The following is a 22,394-nucleotide window of genomic DNA, read 5'->3' as shown; positions in this document are numbered from 1 at the left end:
CCCCTACAAAGACAGACTGGGCAGCAATTCATGCATTTGGTGACCTACATTCTTCAGGCACATGTTTGCAAAATTGCTCTTAGGTATTTATTGCTTCCTCTTAGTTACAATCAGTTGCAGTTTCCTAAACACAGATCCTTGCCATATTTTTATTGCAGAATAGCTGTTGCTGGTCTTGTCAACATAATCTGACAAGCATTTTATCAAGACCACGTGCAGTAACATAGGGCATGACTTCGAAGAATAATGATGGAAAATTTGTAAACAGAAAATGACACATGAGACTGACAACAGATTGGGTGTCGTGGCTATTAAAGCATATGGGAAACTAATTAAATACTAAAATTCAACTGTAAAATGGAGCTCATATTTCTTAACAACACACAAATGTTTTAAAAACAGTATTAAACTAAAAAGCAATGGAAGAGGACCAAAGAAAACTGAATACAATGAACACAGTGCAAATAAAGGGTCAAGAGACTAGAGGGAGTTTGAGAAGAAGTAGGGGCAAAACGTGACCATGTGGAAGCAATTATGGGCTGCATGAGGGAATGGTTAGCCTGTGGGTTTGCAGGGTTGCCGGGTGCCTCCTACACTGTTGAGCTGTTAGCCAAGTAACTTCTCCCCCACCTCAGTTCTGTTAACTCCACATGTCACATTGGGAAAAAAAAAAAACAAAAAGGCTCTATGGAGGCGTGGTCCCCATGGAATCTGTTTGAGGAGAAAAAATAGACTCACACCAAATGGGGAATTCTGCAAGGGGTTGTAATGCAGACTGTGGAGCATGAATCTCTGCATCTGGGAGGGGTCAGAAGGTTATTGATATTGTTAGACTGAAGGGACCTGCAGCAGGGCTTAAATAGCTAGAAGGACCTTGTTGGTCTTGCAGTCTCTCTCTTAGACAGCCCAGGCACAGGTGACATCCACTCCACTTCTGCAGAAGCTCATCTGTCTCTGCAAACCCAGTGAGTACTTTCTCTATCTGCCTATATATCTATATATATATATTTAAAAAATGTTGTCTATGTAGAAATGTGAAGATAATACAAACTCTTTTTAAACAAAAATAGTATGTACAGGGGATGGGATCTGGATGTCTTCATTCATCCAAGAACAGCTACCTTGAGCCGTGTATTAATCTAATGTGCACTCATGCATTCCCAGTATTGTGTGATAATTTATTTAGAATCTGCAAAATGTCTTGATTTTAATATGTCACTTGTCTTCTTACTTCTATGTAACAATGTTTGTTTGAGCATTGCACCATGAAACATTAGAAATATTTCTGTGTAATGACACAGATTATGGTGCAATGTAGAATGATGTTAGGAGATGAGAATGTATGACCCAGTTTACCCTGCAGAATTTATATTACAAGATCCCAGTGCACTCCCGGAACACTTGCATTTTTTCTCAATGACTTTTCCTTTGAAAAGATTTTAAGGTCACAGTACTTTACCTGACATCTTGTGCACAGCAACATCTTTTTAAATAATGTATCTCATGTTTTTGCATTTACTCATAACAGTGTAATAAGATGTGCATGTACATGTAAAGGGAAACATGGCAATTACGTTGCTTGTAGGAAACTGTATACATTTCAAATAAGTGAGCACTGTTAAACATATTCACAACTAGAGATGTCAGTTAAAGTCAGGGGTTTCCACATGTAAAAACTTATTTAGTTATTGCCTAACACTTGGTATTCTTATTTTGTTTTTACTCCTTATCTGTTCATTTTCTGATATTCTGAACTTAGTTTAGTCTGACATTTTAGAGAAACTCTGGCAGGGAATTTGGTTAGACAGCTCTCAATTCTTTCCTACTTTAGTCATCATGTGGCATAGCTATTATAAACCCACAATCCCTGAATGACTACTCATTCATATTCATGCAGCACTTTTTCCCTTACTCTAACCTAAATTTTATATTGATTTGCACCCTAAAGTGTCATGCATAAAAGTGGAATATTAGATCTGAAACCCATCTTCTGTCCCGTAGGAAAGGACAACCAATCTGTCTAAAATCAATCTCCCTCTGTTCCCTTCTTGCAGAAAATCAGCATGGAAAAGGTTACATCTGTATGTGTGAGCTGCATGCTGCACTGGTTCACCCTAATGCTGACTCTGCTGGGTGGAGTCCCTGCCTTGCCTGTGGGTTCAAACCCTGAGTGCTCTGCTGGTTCCACAGCCAAATACAGCCTGACGTTTACGGGCAAGTGGAGTCAGACTGCCTTCCCAAAGCATTACCCCCTTTACAGGCCCCCTGCTCAGTGGTCTCCCCTTATTGGTGAGTGGAATGCTCCAATTAAATGGTTTCCGAGGTTCATAAAGGGTCTTATTTAGTATTTGAATGAAAAATATTTAAATCCGGACGAAAGTCATGAACTTTGAGACATTATGACCATTTACTCCATCACATTTCATAAAAACCATTGATGTGACATCCTCACTGTACTACTTCAAGTTCATTTAGTTTAATAATATTAAAATACAAGATGAGAGAGTAATTCACAACAGTCTCACTGTATGTATTTTGTGATATTTCTATATTATGACATAAAAGAAAGAAAAATAACATCAGAGTCTTATCCTAGGAGTGACGCACAGCTCAGACTATCACATATGGCAAAGGGATGAATATGCAAGCAACGGAGTGAGAGAGTTCAGTGAAAAAGGAGAAGCATGGACACTGATTAAAGAGGTGGAGGCAGCTGGAGAGCGCATCCAAAGTGTATATGGCCTCTTCTCCACACCAGCTGTAACTGGTGGAACAGGCCAGACGACCTCTGAGTTTGAAGTCTTTGCAAGACATTCATTTGTAAGTCTCACATTGTTTGTCAGGATATGTGGTCAATCTCAGTCTAAACAATAAATTCTCATAAATGAAAAGTATGCAGATTAGGATCTCCCATCAAAATCAATTAATGTTTGTAGTTAGTCTGTAGTTGACTTTCCAGATGCTTCAGAATGTCCGTTCAATCTATAACAGCCAAAAATTCAAAACAGTTCGGTATGTGTTCAGACAATTTTACACATACATAGTATATTCACCCCATATAAATATTAAGCAAGCTATGTCCTTTGTGAATATATCTCCTACAAATTAAGAACTTTTTGATCCCATGGCACTCTTAAAGCGCCTGGTCATTTCTAAATGAAAAAGTTTACAGATACCACCTTAAACTGAGTGCAAATATTAACTATGGCCCCCTCTGTAGAGGTTTTTCTCTCATAAAATATTTATTTCCATACAATATCCCACACATGGCTTTGGGACTAGTTTTATAATTGCTTCCTTCAGGCATTAATTATATAAAATGCCATGTATATCTTTTTAACTCTAGTTAGCAGAACTTGGAAACGTCTATGGAAAATGAGTACAAGCCATTATGGATAGGCTGCAGGCACTTTAGGTTATAAACACAGAGGACCTGGTAAGAGCAACAATAGTAAATCATGTGCCATTCCTTTTTCCAGTTATCTTTCATTGTACGGATAGTGCCCAGTCCAGACTGGTTTGTGGGGGTGGACAGCTTAAATCTTTGTGAGGGAGAGAACTGGAAAGAGAGTGTAACGCTTGACCTGTACCCTTACGATGCTGGTACAGACAGTGGCTTCACATTTTCATCCCCCAACTTTGAGACCATTCCTCAGGACAAAGTCACACAGGTAATTCATGAGAACTAATCAGATACACACTTTACCAACCAAATCAACCATTAGTTTGCTGGTATTAACTGAAATCCAAGTGAATGCACATCAGATTTTGAAAATTTCAGTGCCTGCTGAATTGAAGATACCATGAAATACATCTTTATGTTGATATCCTAATGCCAGGCGTCTTGTGCATTCTTTCTCAGATAACCTCATCATTACCAAACCATCCAGCAAATGCCTTCTTCTACCCTCGACTGAAGCATCTACCTCCCATTGCAAAAGTAACCTTAACCAAGATAAAAAACAATCAAATCTTCAACCTGCCTATTGAGCCTACCCAATCAAACCAGATTCCTACAGGAAATGACATTGAAGATGCCCTCATAAGTAAGTTTTTGAGACATTTTTTGAGAAATGACATTTTCTGATGATTTTACAAGTGATACATTGTTATATCTTATGTCAGAAACACTTCCTTTTCAGTTTTTCAGAAGCATGCCATTATGTAGGGCTTAACCATTAAAGGTTCATGCATTTCAGAATTCCCTGCATCAATGATATATTCCTACACTGATTGAAATATAACAAAGGGGGGTTATCCTGTCATCATTAGGCTTTTAACAATATTGCCGTCAATGGAAATTTTGCCTAGGATTTTGCAAAAACGCTCAGACAACAATGAGTTAAATATCCCCATCACAGACATAACATAAATTTGAAATCAAAATTAAAAAGAAGGTCCTTGAACCAAAAATGCTAGTACGATAAAATCAGATATCTTGGTGATTATTTTCAACCACAATAACATTTCAATCACAGGGACAAGTTCACATAAGCAAAATCTGTTTGATAATCTAAAAATGTCTGATCCTTAAGAGCCCTGCTTTTCTCTGTAAATGTAATATTCGTTCTTTACACTGTGCTGGCTGTATTAACTTTCTGTACTTCAGTCATACTCACATGAGTCTTTGAAGAACAACTGCATACTGGTTGAGGGAGCTTGTGGTAATGAAATTTATCCCAGGGCTGTCACAAGATTGTGTCAGCAAAAAATGCTTGTCCATCCCCATAGCAACATAACAACAAACCCCAAACAAAATAATGGAAGCCAAGAAGTTTTTTTTTTCTTATTACACAGCAGTCAGGACATCTTTGCCATAGAGGCAAAATGTCAAGTCCAGCTTGACTTTTATTTCCATATACTATCCCTGTTTTCCTACTTTTTAAAAATCTGTGATAGATATCAACAATTTACAAGGTCACGACTTGGGCTCTGGAGAAGCAGGAATAGTTATGTTTAATATGAAGAATATCTGGCATTATTCACTTTAAGAGCATATGGAAGTCATTAAGTGGAAATTGTATTCTGCAATTACGGTTGCTGCAGAATGAAACAAGATGAGTAAACTTGGTAAACACAGACCTTTCCTCTTTTTTATGTACCAAAAAACAGTTAAATTTTGTTTGCTGACTGTATTTAAAATGATACATACATTTTCATGAATATTACACAGTTCCAAAGGTTAGCGCATAATGAGCTTGTAACTTTTCACTTCACGCAAAGTGTTGCATAAATAAAAGTTAGAGATACCCACTGGACATGTTTTAATTTATACATTCTTATGAATATTAGCTTGGATCTAGATTTAAATTGGCCATGTCATTTTTTGAGACATTCTATATCTTTTTTCTCTAGATACTCCTCTCGACTGTGAAGTATCTGTGTGGTCACCGTGGGGGTTATGTCAGGGCAAATGTGGTGACAAAGGGGTGAGGCATCGGACTCGCTTCATCCACATGCAGCCTGCTAACAGCGGGGCTGCTTGCCCGCTTCTGGAGGAGGAGAAACCCTGTGTTCCAGACAACTGTGTTTGAAAAAGTACTGGGTTACCAAGGCCAGAGAGATCTATTCATGTCCTCAAACTCCCCAGTCTTTGGACTTTTGGCCTAGATGAAGATTTCAGCTCAGGGGATACATCCCAGGGTGCTTCTCTCCATATCCTCATCATTGTTTTCTTCTTACTGTAAATTTCACATTCTGATTAATTGCTGTACAGCACTGTTGGATATAGCACAGCGAAAAACTGTTACTGCAAGCTGATTACTTCAGTATACCTACTAATATCAGTAGTCTTAAAATTATAAACACACAACTGAAGGAAATCCCCAAATAAAACAGTATCCTAAATAATTGAGAGGTTCTAAATGGCTGCTTATGGCAGTATTGTTTAAGGAAACATCAGTTACTTTCTCATTGTTGTAACAGAGAGCAACAATGTTTTTGCTCTTGCTCTCTTAAAGCAACATAACATCACACATTTGTACTCAATCATGAAAGTACACCACTACCAAATCGTTCAGGAATTCAAAGAGAAGTAAGACCCTTGTCAAAAACATGTTGTGTTGATTATGTTTGTATATTCAATGCAGTAAACTGTATATATCACCTGTAAATATTGAAAAATTGTTCTTGCAAAATAAAGTTACAAAGAAAAGTAAGAAAAGAATTTTGGTTGCAAAAAGACACTAACAGACTGCTTACTGAACACACAACAATATTAGTTCTCAAGCACAGTACCGGACAACACATATGACACACAAAACACAGCCGTGTCGACTTGAGAGAAACTCTGAATCTCTTAATTATTCCTTTATAAATGCACACATGCTGACTTATTCTGAGAGTCAAACAGTAGAAAGTGTTTTCACATGTCAGATATATTTTCACAGGACTATTATGATCTTAGCTTGGATATTTTTATGCTTTTATGCAAATTCCTCTCATACTTTTAAGATGCATTTCACAATGAACCACAGCATTTAATAGGTGAACCATTTAATACTCTTTATCACTGTATTTGTTTTTCTCCTAGCTTATCACTCACTCTCCACTGCTCTTGTTTGATCATCCAAAAGCACACCAAATCCAGTTGGATACTTCTCACACTAGATTGCCACTCATTCAAAGCAAGTGACATACATTACATTTTTAAAAAATATATTTTTTTACAACAGTCAAAATGAGCATAAAGAGAGCAGGAATGCTGGTTCTCTGTTCCTTGATTTTGAACCAAGCAATGTACTTTGACCTAGGGGAACAGGAGGAAAGGTGTATAATTGAGGAGATACCAGAGGACACTTTGGTGACCGGTAAGGACAGCCACAGCGCGCTTCACTACATCCATGATTAATTCCTCAAAAATGAAAGAAAAACAAATACAAGCTTATGGAGTAGCTTTCTGTTAAGCAATTGAACTGAAGCACATCTGAGAGGATTTAACCATAATTTAATCATTCATTATTGTCTTAATTTTGAGCAGTACACCACTCTTTTTCTCTGTTTAATGTTTTGTAATACCAGCAATTAAACAGTCTCAGGTCACAGAAGCAAGTTTATCACATTAGCAACATTATGACCCTCTTGCATACAGTGCAGTGCCTCCGGGAAAGTTCAATAATTCACTGTGTCATTGCTATATTTCATAATTTACCGTAACATGATTAACCTTAACCAAAAGAATAAAATTAGCCAAATGACTGAATAAATGTAATTTAACATGAGTATTAAGCAACTGAAAATGTTTATGTTGGAAAAAAAAATCAGAAAACTGACGCAGATAAATGAACAATCATTACTGTCTGAACAAACCCAACGATTTAACTTTTTTTTCCCTCTGATGGTCTTAGGCTATTTCCTACTGGAGTACTGGGATGAAAAAAAGCAAGACAACTCTCCACATCTTGGTTTAACGGTCACTGTGAGAGGTCCAGACCATGAGGTTAATGACATGTTGCTTTTTACATACATTTCTGCTTCACTTACAGAACTTCTAACATTTACATTTACATGGAGTATCCGATACCTTTGTAATATATCTATGTATGTTTGTATTGTGTATCTGTGCATGTATGTATAACTGTCAAGTTACTTGGGGGAGTGTTCAGTGCTCCAAACTGACAGTTGAAATTAGGTCAGGCAAAACTTTTGGCTGTATGCTTTGGAACAATCACAACAATGTCTTGGTGGAAAGTGAATTGTCCAGCTTTCAACGTACTTACATCTGCCAGCAGGTTTACCTCAATGACTTTTCCCTACTTTAAGAGATCTATTTTTCTTTGGATTTCTCCTCACGAATAGTGCTCCTAGTGATGTAATGTGTTTGTGTTTTGGTATATTTGTATTTAGGCCAAGAGACTACGAACACTTTTCCTCTTTTTCCTCCATTTTCCACTCTGACATACAGGCCACGGGACTCAGGACAATGTTGTTGCATTCACACTTTAGCCAGTCTTGGTCATAAAATCATTAAGCTCTTTCAAAGCCACCATGAATTTTCTCATAGTCTTGGAGTTTCAACTCTCACTCCGACATCTGACTGTAAAGAACAACGTAATGTGTGAAATTAAGGATCTTGATTGACTGATACCACTAAATCATTCCTCTTGTCTGGCTCGGCTGTCACCCTTTAGAACATATTTCCATTTTAATCCATGTACTGATCTGAAAATACTGCAACTTCCCTGATTAATTCTCTCTTTCTGACCACTGTACCTTTTGGTTGGTCACTCAGTTTAAAGCGACATCTTGATTTAGACGGGGTCTTCATGGCACCTCACCCTTTCCATATAATACTTGTACCGGCAATGCTGTGAGATCCATTCACAACGTTTGAAACTGATTTATTGTCATTCTTGACCTATGCCTTTCCCCTCTCTCTTCCTGAGGTGAAAGAGTTTGTGATGCTTATTGCTGTGCTTTTAAGGTGAATTTTTTCCATAGTATGGGCACTCCACCAAAGTTACTAAATTATGCTGAAATGATGAGAATCTTTACTGTTTAAGTAAGATGAAAATCTGTTAACTTAGCTGTTGTTTATGAAAATGACAAGTAATACTTCATTGAGGTCACTTTTGATGCCAATTACAAAGGTATAGACACTGTCAATGTTATTTCAGTTACTAGCTTTCATTTTTTTTTTCTATAAAACATCCACATTTTTTAAGTTGTTGTGCAGTCTGCGAAGATAACTGGAACATAAAGCACACACACACACACACACACATACATACACACACGCACACACACAAACTGCAATTGTAATACCATATTTATTACAGATTATAAGGTAAAGGGAAGATAAATTTTGAAAAGGCGTGTTGAACCTCAAAAAAAGACTGTAAATTTTACTTTATTCTTATTTTTTTTTTATTTACAGGTTCTATTAATGAAAAGATATGGCAAACATGGAAAATTCACTTTTACCTCGCATGCCTCTGGTTCACATTTCTTGTGTGTGCAGTCAAATTCCACCAGGTTCTCTGTTTTTGCAGGTGAAAGACTGGTGAGTTCAGTTCTACTACACTCTGAATGCAGTTGACATAATATTCAAAACACAGACATAACTTTCTTTTCTCCTGGTGTGTAGCGGGTCCATTTTGATGTTCAGATGGGACAGCATACAACTGATCCCACTGCAATCAAGGCCAAAGACACCGTCAAATTTATGGAAAACAGTCTGGAGCATCTAACTGACCAGATCCGCTACATAAGTAGGCAACAAGACTTCCAAAGGGTAAGCTACAAACACGGGGCCAAATTTACCAAAGGAAAATCACAAGAGATTCACTAAGAAGGTGCATCCAGGTTTGCTGGTCTTAAATTGGTGACATGCTAATTGTGGATTTTTGCATGAATACTCAAATGAATGTGCAGTTTTGGGTGTCCCTATGAGAATAACAGGGCACAATTATTTAAACAACTTCTAATTTGATGACAGTTACGTATAATTTGTTGTGGTTTATTTTCTAATATTCACAGGAACGTGAGGAACGATTTCGCCAAATGAGTGAGGAAACCAATGGAAACGTCCTGTTTTGGGCACTTATACAGACCTGTATACTGCTCACAGTTGGATTCTGGCAAATGAAAAAAATGAAAGATTTTCTTATTGAAAAGAAGTTGGTGTAATTTTGGTCTAGTTACTTAATAGATATCTAACATTATATAATACTGTCACTTATTTGTCACCCTTACTTTTGCAATTTCCGTGTCAGTAAGTTGCTCAATCAAATAAGTGATTAAGCTATAGTCATCCTGCAATGTTGTGATCCTATTTTTTTTTTCATATCTTACATGATAGATGTCTTTAATAGCTATGGAACTGGGTGTTTTTAGAACAGGTTGAATGCAAATAAAAGTCTTTTCAGCTCTAATTTGTGCCGCATAAATATGATACCTGTCTGTGTGCACTCTGAGAAATGCCAATACCCTTATTCTGTACAGTGCTTCAGCAAACATTATTAGGTTATTCTAAAGCGGCTGTTGATAGTTAAAAAAAGCCTATGTTTGGTTCACAGACTTTTGACTTTAAAATGATGGAGTCATACAAGGCAATTGTATGAGAGATCATTTTATGATGTACAAAAGATGTCGCGTGGCCTAGCCTTCTGCTTGGCCAAAGTAATTTTTATATTACTTGTTACTCACACTGCTTCACCTGGACTGCTGGTAATAGGAAGGGTCAAGACAGTGGAACTTGCTATTAGACAGACTCTCTTCTCCTTTTTGCTCGGCATCATAAACTGATGAAATCATAAGTGACTTCGATTTCCAGTCCCAGTCATGAGCATACGCATGGTCATGCCAACTTTCCTGACAGACTGGAGGGAATAACATGACTATCTAAACAAATGTGACAAATGTCTTTTGCTGTTGTCTGTTATGCATGTAGGACATTTAAGGACATAAGTTCACACTGAGCGCTCATATGGGCAGGAGGCCAGGTCTTTCTTTTTTTTCCAGAGCATCTTCACAGGAACCCTAGTCACAATGAAGCTGAATGCCAGTATACCAAAAGCAGATTCTCTCAGAAACATCTTTCCTGTAAACACGTCTTTGTAACATCTAATTCATGTTGCTGAGACAGATTTAAACCACGCAGAACAGAGAAAATTGATGTTTTTTTTCCCATGGGGAAAATATCATGATGACTCACCTGGAAAACTGACGCACACAATAGATCTGCCAGCTATCACGACGATACACTGCGTCATGATATGCTCAGAAAGAGACGTATCGTTTACTTTTCACCCCACAGCCCTACAGAGCAGTATTCACTGCTGACGTTGGAGATAAATTCATCTACGTACGACTCTCTCTCAAAACTGGACGTGAGCGTTCACAAAAAGTATGGTGAACTTATCTGAATAAATGACATAGCTATTCAGTCTGTTACTCTAGTCTATTAAAATGCCATAGAAATTATGATGTCTCAGAAAAAAAAGTTTCATATTGGAAAAACTGAATTATCGATGTTGGTTGCCAGCCGGTAAAAATTCAAATGGGGGTCTAGTGGGAGTTACATTACACAATTATACACTTATGATTGCTCCGGCAGTGCCTTTATCTTAAGTGCCTGCTATAAGTTAAAAATATTTCCGCGTCATAATATGCTATAATGGACTGGTGCATTACAATCGATTAGTCCAAATCAAATTGTTAGTTTTGCAACCACGTACGTCAGTAGCCCAAGCTTACTTGCAGAGGTCAGTTGCGCCTGCGTTCTACGGCTTGAATTATAACGTTTGCTAGAAATGAAAACTGATCGATGACGTCCAGATCATTTCTAGCTATCAGGTAAACAAGTGGGCATATCACACATGTAATGTAACATAAATTCACTAATTTACAAACAGACAACCGCACCTCTCTAACGAACGTCACTCGCACACTGTAAATAACAAATGATGGGATAAGGGGCTAGCTAAGAACGAATTATTTTGCTTATGTCTTTAGCCTTGCTAGCCTTCACACGCGGTGAGCTACTTCACGAATTTAGGCTCTGATGTACAGTTCTTTCTCAAACACTCCATTGTCGGAAAGGCTGTCTAGAGTATGGTGGTAAATGTTTGTGACAGAACAACAAAGACATAGTGTTTTATGGATCTTGTTAAGCTATTTCAGTAATTTGTTTGTACTATTTTAACAGGATATCTTGCCATTACCTGAACGATAGCTTCTTCTCAGTAAGAAGCCCCTCCATTTTCCTGGCAGACTCATCATTTGTCGCTTTAAATCAAGTACGCTTCCTAGCCCTATTAACCTGACAGTGTACCTGCCTCTTTATGTAACATCTTGTAACACAGAAAGATGTCTCACTGGATTTGCTGTAACTCCTGTTTCAACACTCTTGCTGCCGACCGCAAACTAGCTGTTACAAGCTGTGGTCATATCATATGTAACGTGTGCTTCCACAAAGGTAACACGTCTCTCAACTTCATGCTGTCTAGGTGGATTTTAGTTATTTTTTATTATGAACTGTAAGCAGCATCTTATGAATTTTGGTTTGTCACTATACATGTTTTGATTTAGTTTTTCTAAAAACTATGTTCTGTTTTTCTGATTTCATTGCATCTCCTGCTTTGACTTAAAGCTGAAGTAAGTGCAAGAACGGTAGTATAGGAGCTCAAGAATACGCATGGTTATGTATAAGGATAACAAGCATTATGTGGAAACACAATGAAAATGTCAAATAACTAACTTGAGAACAAGATCTCCACCTAAAGCATTAAAGCTGAGTCTGTGGGGACCTCCAGTGGATAATTGGGGTGTTATGAAGTAGGCCTATTCATATTTCGTATGCACCGTTTTATGGCTATTTAAAATGTGCAATGACCAATTTTAGGAAAGGAAGGAGAATGTCTAATTTGCAAAGCAAAATGTCAGCTGTCTCCACTCTCAGACAAAGTAAGCAGTTAAAGAAATTGTTTTACCACTGTCATTGATTTATACATTTATCTGTCAAGCATATCACATATTAAACTTTTTACAAATTGTATTTCGCATTTGCACAGAGCAGCTCAGAAGTAAAAGCACTCTTCTTAGATGTCAACTCTGTTGCAACCAAGTACTTCTCAGAGATAAGTAAGGTAAATTACTGTACATGCAGTTCAATGATTATATTGTTTTCAGAGATTTTGTTAGAACTCTGTCAGTGACCAAGGGTAAAGTATTTATGCTTTCAGTACAGAGGCCAACAGTATTTTTTTGTATTAAAACTCATATGTCTCACTAATGTAAGTCTTCCTCTCTTTGAGTTAATGCTTAGTGGAACCACCTTTGGCACCAGGTTGGGAGTGGTTTGTTGCATTGCTTTGCTTTGATTCAGATTTGTTGGTCATTGAGTCATTCGTCTTTATAAAAATGTTCAAATTCTGCAAGTTTTTTTGGGTGGTGAGCATTAATGGAGTGCAATCTTTCCTCTGCCTTTTTAAAAAATGTATTTATTTTGTATTTCAAAAACATATCAAGAAAACCAGTCCCTACTGATGTGAAACATTCACAATACGTGATGCTCTGAGCACCGCTGTTCACAGCAGGGACTTGACTCTTTGAGCGATGTGCTTTGGAAGATTTATAACAAACACATTTTGACCAAAAGGTTACAGATTATCTTCATCCGTCAGACCTCAAACCTTTTTGTCATATCACTTCAGAATCCCCTTTGTGGTTTTTTTTTTTTGTGTTTTGCTTTGTTCTGTTCAGTACAGATCCAAGGTGTGTGCTTTGCTTTAATGGCTTTCTTTTTAACACCTATGCAATAAACTAGATTATAGAAATGTACGAATTATTGTTGTCACATACACACTTTGACCAGCCTTGTCAACAAAAACCCTATGAAGCTGTGATCTATGCACTAACTTAATTGTGCCGTACGCTCTCCACATCTTAGTAAATGCCCTGACTCTAACCTAAAGGTTAGTTGGTGCCTTTTTTTTATACCTACCCTTTGATCTTTGCCTTTTTATGACTTTGTTCTTTTGAAAGGACCTTATTGCTCATGGTTGAGTCTGTTTTGCATGGTGGGGACTGGCAGGTATATTCCTAAATCATGTGAAAAACATTAGGCCTAACACAGTCAGAGCCCAGTAAACCTGTGTGATTTTGATAGCACTTGAGGTAACTGAAGGCAGAGCAAAATAAACTAATCTAGAAAGGTTTTATTTTGGGTGAGATTCGTAAATTATTTATTTGTTATCTTGGATGTTTTCAAAGCAAGGTGTTCAGATGAATAAAAAAGAAATTCTTGTTAAATACAGTGATGAACTTACTACATTCATTATGTTTCATATAACCATGACAGGTCTTACAGTTCCAGGCAAGACACCAAAAAAGGTTACTGGCACATTATAAACAGAGGGTAAGAGGTACTTTATTTACACCCTCCATATTTAGACATCTGTTGTGTAGTAAGCTAATCATACTGCTTAAAATTATTTATGTGGGTGTATTTTATTATTTAGAGCTTTTAGATCGTGTCTTTCAAAATAAATACATAAAAACAGGATCGCTACTTGCTTTCATGCCACCATTTTAGCGGCCAGTGTCATACTTTACAGCACCACTCTTTCACCACTCTTTAGAACATGCTTTTCTTTGTGTTTGATTGTGTACATAGGAAAAATATTTAATTTTTTGTTATGTATGTAATATTATAAATTACTTTTATGGAACATCCTCTTGTTAGAACGGGAAGTTAGAGGAAGTTTTACTGAAAATGAAGCAAGAGATGCAACAAATGGCAAAGTAAGTATACGGTCAGCTGCTCTCTTATTGTTTGGTTATTTGTGGATTTTACTGGTTTCTCTTTGTTTCTTTCAGAAAGATAACTGAGCAGAAAGCTTATATATCAAAGTTAGAGAGCACTCTTCAACATCAGAGGTACTGTTGACTTCAGAATGGTCTGAAAATCCTTGGTTGATGCAGCAATGGGGACTGTGAAACTTTCTGTGAAATACATTTGATTGCAATGTCACAGAGGCCTGCCAAAATAACTGACAGAAGTATGAAGAATGTTTTAGAAAGTCTAGAAGCAGAGGCAGTTATATGATGTAAGAATTAACTTTAGATAATAACACAATAAGATTATTCTTAAATATACTGATGTTGGCTTCTCACTAGAGGTCACTGTTGTTTCAAAAAGCATTCTTATTGTCCACAGAGGTGCGCGGTCTGACTCTTTTTTTTTTTTTTTCACCCGTATGTTGGATCATTGTAAATGTTAATGAACAGCTTGGGAATTTGTGTTCCGTTTTTGTTCAGTACAAGAGTGGCATCACAGTCTAACCGAAGTTCTCACTCACTGAGTCTTTTAAAACCAGGTAAAGTATATTGTTCTTCCTCTACAGTAACTAAAATTAGACTAGATTGCCTTGCAGAGGCATATTTTTATTATTGTTTTTTTTCTGTCTTGGGCATTTATCTCTTGAGTCCTTTTTCAAATTCAATATTTCCTTTCCATCTTCAGCATTGTCAGTGCCACAGATATGCTGCAGTTCATCCAAGTCTCTTTCACAGAATTTGTCCACATCAAGCCTGTGAGTATCAGTGTGTGAGTCCAAGAGGGATACAAGGTCTGCTGTAAACAAGTGCTTTGACACAGGTGTAGCTCCGGAGTTAATTAAGCAAGTAATATCCTATCATGCTTAGTTGTGTATAAAAATGCTTGGTAGGCTCACAGTGTTTCCCACAGGTCTGAAATATACTTGTGGCGTTAGCTGGCGGAAAGGGTTGGCATTACCTGCAAGCACAAAAAATGGTCTACTACATGTGACAAGCAACAAATACGTGTGACCTTTAGCACAATATTTTGATTTATTGAATATTCGTATTAATTTCACATAATATATTTCACAGATTTTGTGCTTGTAAAATATCACAGTGAGAGAGATGTCCTCTGGTGCTTGTAACGTAACACCAGAGGACATCTCTCTCACTGTGTTTCTCTGCAGAGCATGTGTGATTGTCAGTAGACCCCTCTTGCGATAGCAGAACGAACGGGTATGGGAGGGGTAGAGTTAATTTACCTGGGTGGCCCGCCCAAGTAAAGTCTGTGTGTAGGAAACACTGGCCCAGTCACCTATTGTTTTTATACCATGATGACAGAAGGAGACCTCAGTGACTGTGAGGGTGGGATGAATGTTTGGGCATGTTTGGCAAGAACTGCGGTGAAAAAAGACTACTCAACTCGTTGGCGTTTCACAAGGAATGGTGGCAAAGGTGATGTTGGCATGGACGTCCGAGGAAAACTCATCATCAGCTTGGGGCAACTGTGGTCAAAATTGCATACCCCTTACCATGATGTCCATGTATTGGACCAAGATGCAAAGCAACTCAGAGCTCTCTGATTCAGTATACTGCAAATGTCCATCTGAAGCGTGAGCAGGCTATTGAAAACTTCATAGAGTGGGGTAATGGAGTTACAGTGCTTTTAAATACCTGACTGGACCCCCAGTGTGCAAGTCTGTGAAAAAAGCGTTGCAAAAAATACAGGCAGTGCTTGGAAAAAATTAGATAGGTCATCCTTCATCGTTTTCTAAACAAGTGGATGAATGTCCATTTGATTAGAAACATTCAGATCTTGAGTGTTTTTCCTTCCTTGAAGGACACTGTTAGCTATAGTAAGGTGTAGGTGCATTTTTGTGGTGTGATTTAGGTTCAACAACACCGTTAAACAGCAAGGTCAGCAATACAAAGTCAGTTAACTTCAGTCTCGTCCAGGATGACAATTTGCCCATCTGCAGGGCATGTCTATTTGTTGAGTGGTTTGATGTCCATAAATACAGTGTAAAACATATGCCGTGACTGTGTGAGTGACCAGAACTCAGCTTATTTAGGTTCTGGAGCAGTGCCTGAGATAATGCTTTCTCCCAACATCAAGAAAACCTCAAGTGATGGAATTCCTCATAAAAGAGTGGTGATGCATCCTTGTAATCGTGATCTAGACACTCGTGGAATTTAGGCCAAGGTGCACCGTCGCTGCTTGGGCCGACCCGCTGATCTGTAGTTTTAAAGCAAATGAAGTGTGATGCTAATGACTTTTATTGTTGAACCATGCGGTTTCAACATATCCACACCACACGTTTCACAGTAGAGTCACAGCAGAGCTTACCGTGGCTTTCATAAGTAGTGTCCTCCTTCACCGCTTTACAGAGACATAGCCTGAGCTGAGTTTGAAGAACTTCAGACTCCTGGACTCACCCATGAGTCATCCAACCATAAATTTCTCAATTACATTAACATTTTTCCCCCCCGCATTTTTCCCATTATTCACCCAATTTGGTTGTGGCCAATTCCCTTGCACCTCTTTCACTGCTGCCTGCACAGCCCCAGTGCTGGTCAGGAAGGGTTGCACACTACCACATGTGCCCTCCGATACACTTGGAATCACCGACCATTTCTTTTCACCAGACCGTGGAAGACTTGTCCCGGAGGCCGTGACATGCGCAGCGTTCACGCTATGCTCTTCTAAAATAATGTTTCTGATTCATTCTATTCAGTATTCAGCAAGTGCTTAAATGAAGACTAACAATAACCGTAGCCAGTCTACCTCCATCAACAAGTAACCCAGGCCCCACATTGTTTGTGGTGAATCAGAGCGAGTGACTGCTTGACATATGGTGAACTTCCGCTCAGTGTTTGCCCTAGCGTTAACGGAGTTGAGGGAGCTGTCTGCTTTTCTCTCCTGTATGTCACCGCTGAGGCCTTAGTCCCACACCCTCCCCATCACAACACAGAGGAGCCGAAAGGAAGAGAGCTCCTGAGAACTGTCCACCTGTGTTTGGGCAAACGTTACTTTAAGACAACAGTGAATTAACACTGAGCCAATGAGCAGTATATTTTGACAATCTGAGAGTCTCTCTGGATTACCAAAATTAAGAGCCATTATATTTTAAGCAATTTCCCTGTTTACCTTTCACTGCAGTAATTTGTGCACATTTCCCCGTTTCTTTTTTCTTTTTACTCAAAATACGCTCAAGTAATTTATTAGTCTTATTAAATCCCCAGTGTTGAAACCAACGGAAATAATGCTTGGTATTTGATAAACAGACTTACAGTTACCCTTACAGTAGGAATGTGGGAGCTTCCTTTTCAAAACTATTCTCGGAGCATGTGAAGCAAGCTTTTAAACTCTTTCATAGTTCCAAAGTGATTTTTTCCTCTCTAAAGCGTTTGCATTTTGAGAGTCTCAGCTCCGATTCTCAATGCTTGATAGCGTCCGCTCTGATTTTCATTATTTGAAGATCAGTTTTGACATTTTGTGTAAATGTGTTTTTCTCCAGGGTTGAAAACATAGAAAGAAACACAAGAGGACCTTTCAGGAAGGTGATGCTTTTCAAAATACACAAAATGCCCCATGACTGATCATTTACAAGGGCAAAATATAATTACAGCAACTTAATATTAGGTTTATGATTCAGTGTGCTTTATTCTCCCTATATAGCCTGAGATCTCTGTTAGTGTTCCACGGATTTCTCTTATCAGCCCTCCCAAAGATGGCCAAATGGGTTAGTTTGGATTTTCTATCTAAACTAAGCCTTCACATAGTCCAGCACACCATCAGTCTTTGCGGTGTAGTCTATTGAAAAGTTTTGCTGCATTCACAATATAATAAGTGATACGTTTTCCAAAGTTAAAAGTTGAGTATTACTCAAAAAAATGAATGACAGAGACAGACTGGTTCTGTAGCTTTATAAATTCTTCCCTACTTTATACAGGTACAGTTTCCCACAGAGCGACACACCAGAACACAATAGGATCGTCCTTTCACTGGCAGGTATTGTTGTCTTTCACATACAAAGATTTAGAAAGAGCGAAATGCACAATCAAAAACGTAAATACAGTGGGAAATAAGGCTGCATCTCCCTCCTGCTTTAAGCTCAAAAGTGAGGATACATGGAATAAAAAGCATCTTAGGTTCCATTGAACATACCTCTTCCTTCCAGTAAAAACTGTTTGAAATTCGTTTGACTCTTGAATATTTCCTTTTTCAGTATGGAATTCTCAAGCGCTCTGAGGGACACTCTGAGAACTCAGTCCCCTAATCTGGCTTCCTGCAAAGAGGCACCATGGGAAATGCCTGTTTTGAAATTGCCAACTGCTTACAGATACCCCTCCATGTCTTCCCTTGGACCTCCTCCATAACAAGCAAGTGTTAACTGAAGTCAGTACAGTGCACCACATATCAAACTTTTTTGAATCACAGAACAAGGGGATATTTTTGCTGCAGTGTTCTTCAAAGATTTGTATACATACAAACTGAGTCAGCCGTGCTCCAAAAATCAACTGAATTTTAAATTTAGTTAACTTTATTCATTAGTTGTATGACTGGTATGATCATTTTGGTATGACACTTGATATAATAATTCTGTGGTGCTTTCTTTATACCAGTACTGTAATTGTAAAGTCTGAAATTGCACAAACCTGTTTAGCGTGAACAGTATTTGTTGTGTAAATGTAACTGCTAGTTCCGGTAATAAATTGATCCTTTTATTGTGGATGCGTCATTGAGTGTACATGGGTACAGCGACTGTAACATCAGTGTATATACTGTGGTAATTATACTTATTATAGTTATGTTGTTTATGGTTATGCCTCTTGTAAAATGTAAAACCAGTTAGGTGTTCAGAGCTTGGCTAGATGTGAACCAAATTGTGGGTCTGCTGTGAGAATGAAAACCTCTGAGGCACCATGAGTCACTGAAGCACACAGTTGTAGCCCAGCCCATCCCTTCAAGGCATTCTCTTGGCAAATTACTTATAAACGAGGCGCTGAAGAGGTGTACAAACTGTAATTGTACCGTTTTTCTAAATAGGTTGTCTGACATGGCAGATATGACATTCAAGAATTACCTCTATGGTCTTTTTTGATGACTCTAAGCCCTTAGGATATAAAACTCTAACCTTACAAGGATCAGTTTTGGCTGTCACAAGTGGTTTTAAGATTTACCGAGTGCCATGGCAAGAGCCCAAGCCCTGTACTGTATGAAGCTATTAGTTTTATAGGGATTGTTTTCAAGACAATATAAAATACTTGGAGAACCTTAGGGCATTTGACATTTTAAGGTGCTGGAACTCATTTTGTCTTTCCAGGTTCCACGGATAATAAGCGCCCTGGGACTAGACCAGTGAAGAGGTTTTTAAGTGTCTCTCTTACCTGGAATCCATTGCCTACAGCCTGTGGTGTGATATTCTATACCTGTCAGACTTTTACGCAAAATATTTCATGCAGTTCTGTTTCACAGTTACACACAATCACTACCTGACTGCTGTTTAGAGTGAAAGTCATTACAGGCTGAAAATGTCTTTCAACCACTTTGATTAACTTAGTATGTAAAAGGAACATACGTCAAACTGTGCGTGCGACTAAGCTGAGGCCAAATACAATCAAGTTAATATCCAAATCCTTATTCAAAAGACACTTTGAAACTCTGAATGTCTGAAGTTAATGTTCTGTACATATAAATCTTAAAATGATGAAGTAGCTTATTTCAGCGAGAGTGTGGATGCCAAATCAAACAGTACTCACACAGGTCCTCCTCCAGATCCACTGAGGTTATAATTTATCCTGCTATACTGGGTACCAAAGAAAATAGGAAACTGTAAGAAATCACAGAAATTGCTTGAAATGACAGAATAGCTATATAAACCAGTTCAGTTATTAATAATTGGGGAGATTACTAGTTTCATTGTCTGAATGTGATGAATGGTAATGAGATGAAGATGTGGAGAACGACTGGAGACATGTTGTACATATATGACTTGGAGTCCATGCTGGGAAGTGTGGGCCCCCCAAATAAGACATGGCTGATCTGGTGAGAACTGCCTAAAGGTTTGGAGGATGTCTTTGGAACCAGCATTTACATACAGATCACTGATTCTGTGAGGAATGGTTTGCGGGGGAAATTTAGTTTCAGTAGAATGGTATGGACTGCAAAAAGGCAGTTATGGACTGGGTATCCTCTGTTTGTCTGGTCAGATGAGGTTGGTGATATTCCAACAGATGGTTAATACTGGACAGATTTGCTGTAACATAGTACAGTTTGCGGATGTAATCTTAGCTGCTCCAGTCTGATTACTGGTTTACAATTCATTGTAAATGGATAATGTTTAAATGTTTAGAGATGCATGCAGAGTGTTACTATTTAACATCCAAAGTGCCAGAGAGAATGAAACAAACGGTTTAAAGAAATAAACATAATGCATGGGCAGGTGATGGTTCTTCTTGACTATGGGCTGCTCCAGTAACAGGAAGTAGTCATGTGCTGTGTTGGAGGAAGGAGAGTAGAGGTAGGGATGGGGGAGGGCTAATGGGCTTGGCCCAGGTGCTAGTTATATAGTTATGAGTACTGTAAAAGTCCTCAGAGAGCCTGGAAGATGACTCATTACTCATAGCAGTGAGTAAGAATCAGAACATCTGACAGTGAAAATGAATCTGCATTGTGTCATTACCGCAGTACAGCAATCACAAGTTAGTCTTATAGGAGAGTGGAAATACTCTCGCATATTTAAAACACCTTCACTTTTTATGACTTTATTGGAAGCTACAGGCTAAGAGGCCAGAGGAAATGACTGGTGTGAAGTGATCTCTGTACAAATCAGTATCCCGACACAGCACAAAGTCCTCTTTGTCTACCTCTGAAAAGCTATGTCTGCCTTACCTCTCTGTCTCAAAGTTTAGCCCTGGTAATGGCACATCTGGTTACTGTTAGTTTTTTTCTGACGCGGTGTTTCTCTCTTTCTCTCTCTCTCTCTCTCTCTCTCTACCTCTACCCCTCTCTCTCTCTCCCTCTCTCTCTCTCCCTCTCTCTCTCTCTCCTGTGTGTGTGTGTGTGTGTGTGTGTTTACAATAATCACATCCCATAATTACTACAACTCAGAAAAAAAAAAACCTTTGGGGGGGGGGAGTTTTATTTCCAGCCTGCTCACCTCTGTGGAATGCATCTGAAACTCACTAAAATGTGGGTTAGTTTCCTAGTTTCCTAGTGATCACTAATCCCAGTGAAGTGTGTGGTACAGCCTTCTAAGTGTCTGTACACTGGAAGGCCAAGCTTTTGGAACAACTTACCTGACATCAAATATTGACCATTACCATTGAAATACTTTAGAATGTGATTTTTTCGGCTTTAAAAAAAAAAACCCAAAACAACAAAAAAAAACAAAACTAAAGCATCACAGTGCATAACAGTGAATGTGTGTTTTCACAAACAAACCTGTAGAGGGAGCTCATTGAGAATATAAGCATAAGAGCACAAAAGTGATAGTGGATGTAGTTCTGCTGCATGTATTCTCTCGCAGTTTGTCCCTCTCTCTCTCTCTCTCTCTCTCTCTCTCTCTCTCTCTCGCCTTCTTTCTTTCCACCTTGCACACACACACACACACACACACACACACGCACGCACACACACACCTGGTGATCATTAGTCTTCCATATGCAGAAAGAAAGACCATTGTAGAGTAACCTTTCCTGCCTCTAGCTCATAGGCTCAAACTATGCCGATATAAACCATGCAAATCTCCGACAGCCAATATGCCTTAAATCTGAGCAAGTTGGAATTTTAATGCTTCGGAAGCTAACAGAAACACAATACCTTTTTGAATGTTGGCGTGACAGGAGACTGTTTTATCGCACTACTGCAAATCAAAACACAGCCTGACATAAAGTTACATGTAGCCAACTTCAGCTTGATGAACGTCTCAAATGGCTGTAATTGAATATATGGCTACATATGTTGAGCTTTTTGGGATTTTCTTCAAGTAGTTGGGAAACTGAACAATACCTTAATTGTATTGCACAGATTCAGTGGGTACTCAAGACATGTGCTTCAAGACATGATGTAGAAGAATTTTGCTATGTGTATGAGCAGTGGTTAGGTACAACACAAAGAAAGCAAGGGG

The 22,394-nt window shown here is 38.4% G+C and overlaps 3 protein-coding genes across 3 annotated transcripts; all 3 read left to right on the top strand.

Moving 5' to 3' along the window:
* The first annotated feature begins 2,063 nt into the window (after positions 1-2,063).
* spon2b (spondin 2b, extracellular matrix protein) lies at positions 2,064-5,534 on the top strand. Its single transcript, XM_030766731.1, has 5 exons — positions 2,064-2,289; positions 2,597-2,820; positions 3,480-3,671; positions 3,863-4,046; positions 5,356-5,534. Exons 1-5 carry the CDS (start codon positions 2,064-2,066, stop codon positions 5,532-5,534), a joined length of 1,005 nt encoding a protein of 334 aa, XP_030622591.1.
* A 1,145-nt stretch (positions 5,535-6,679) lies between these two features.
* On the top strand, positions 6,680-9,627 carry LOC115806071 (transmembrane emp24 domain-containing protein 11). Its single transcript, XM_030766798.1, has 5 exons — positions 6,680-6,809; positions 7,347-7,438; positions 8,876-9,001; positions 9,086-9,232; positions 9,478-9,627. Exons 1-5 carry the CDS (start codon positions 6,680-6,682, stop codon positions 9,625-9,627), a joined length of 645 nt encoding a protein of 214 aa, XP_030622658.1.
* A 2,181-nt stretch (positions 9,628-11,808) lies between these two features.
* rnf212 (ring finger protein 212) lies at positions 11,809-18,642 on the top strand. The gene is given in 13 exon segments (XM_030766975.1): positions 11,809-11,917; positions 12,344-12,405; positions 12,513-12,587; positions 13,802-13,858; positions 14,186-14,244; positions 14,320-14,379; positions 14,761-14,819; positions 14,966-15,035; positions 17,781-17,823; positions 17,942-18,005; positions 18,216-18,274; positions 18,492-18,499; positions 18,501-18,642. Coding segments are annotated over 13 exon segments (867 nt in total).
* The last annotated feature ends 3,752 nt before the right edge of the window (positions 18,643-22,394 follow it).

Source organism: Chanos chanos, chromosome 2, assembly GCF_902362185.1.
Source record: "Chanos chanos chromosome 2, fChaCha1.1, whole genome shotgun sequence".
Taxonomy (NCBI): domain Eukaryota; kingdom Metazoa; phylum Chordata; class Actinopteri; order Gonorynchiformes; family Chanidae; genus Chanos; species Chanos chanos.
Note: the sequence above shows the minus strand (reverse complement) of the source record. Positions and strands in the feature narration are given on the sequence as shown.

Coding starts and splice junctions, on each gene's coding strand:
- spon2b (XM_030766731.1), top strand. CDS start 2,064: ATGGAAAAGGTTACATCTGTATGTGTGAGCTGCATGCTGCACTGGTTC. Junction 2,821..3,479: donor TCTTTGCAAGACATTCATTT/GTAAGTCTCACA, acceptor TCCTTTTTCCAG/TTATCTTTCATTGTACGGAT. Junction 3,672..3,862: donor CTCAGGACAAAGTCACACAG/GTAATTCATGAG, acceptor ATTCTTTCTCAG/ATAACCTCATCATTACCAAA.
- LOC115806071 (XM_030766798.1), top strand. CDS start 6,680: ATGAGCATAAAGAGAGCAGGAATGCTGGTTCTCTGTTCCTTGATTTTG. Junction 6,810..7,346: donor AGAGGACACTTTGGTGACCG/GTAAGGACAGCC, acceptor TGATGGTCTTAG/GCTATTTCCTACTGGAGTAC. Junction 9,002..9,085: donor TTTTTGCAGGTGAAAGACTG/GTGAGTTCAGTT, acceptor CCTGGTGTGTAG/CGGGTCCATTTTGATGTTCA.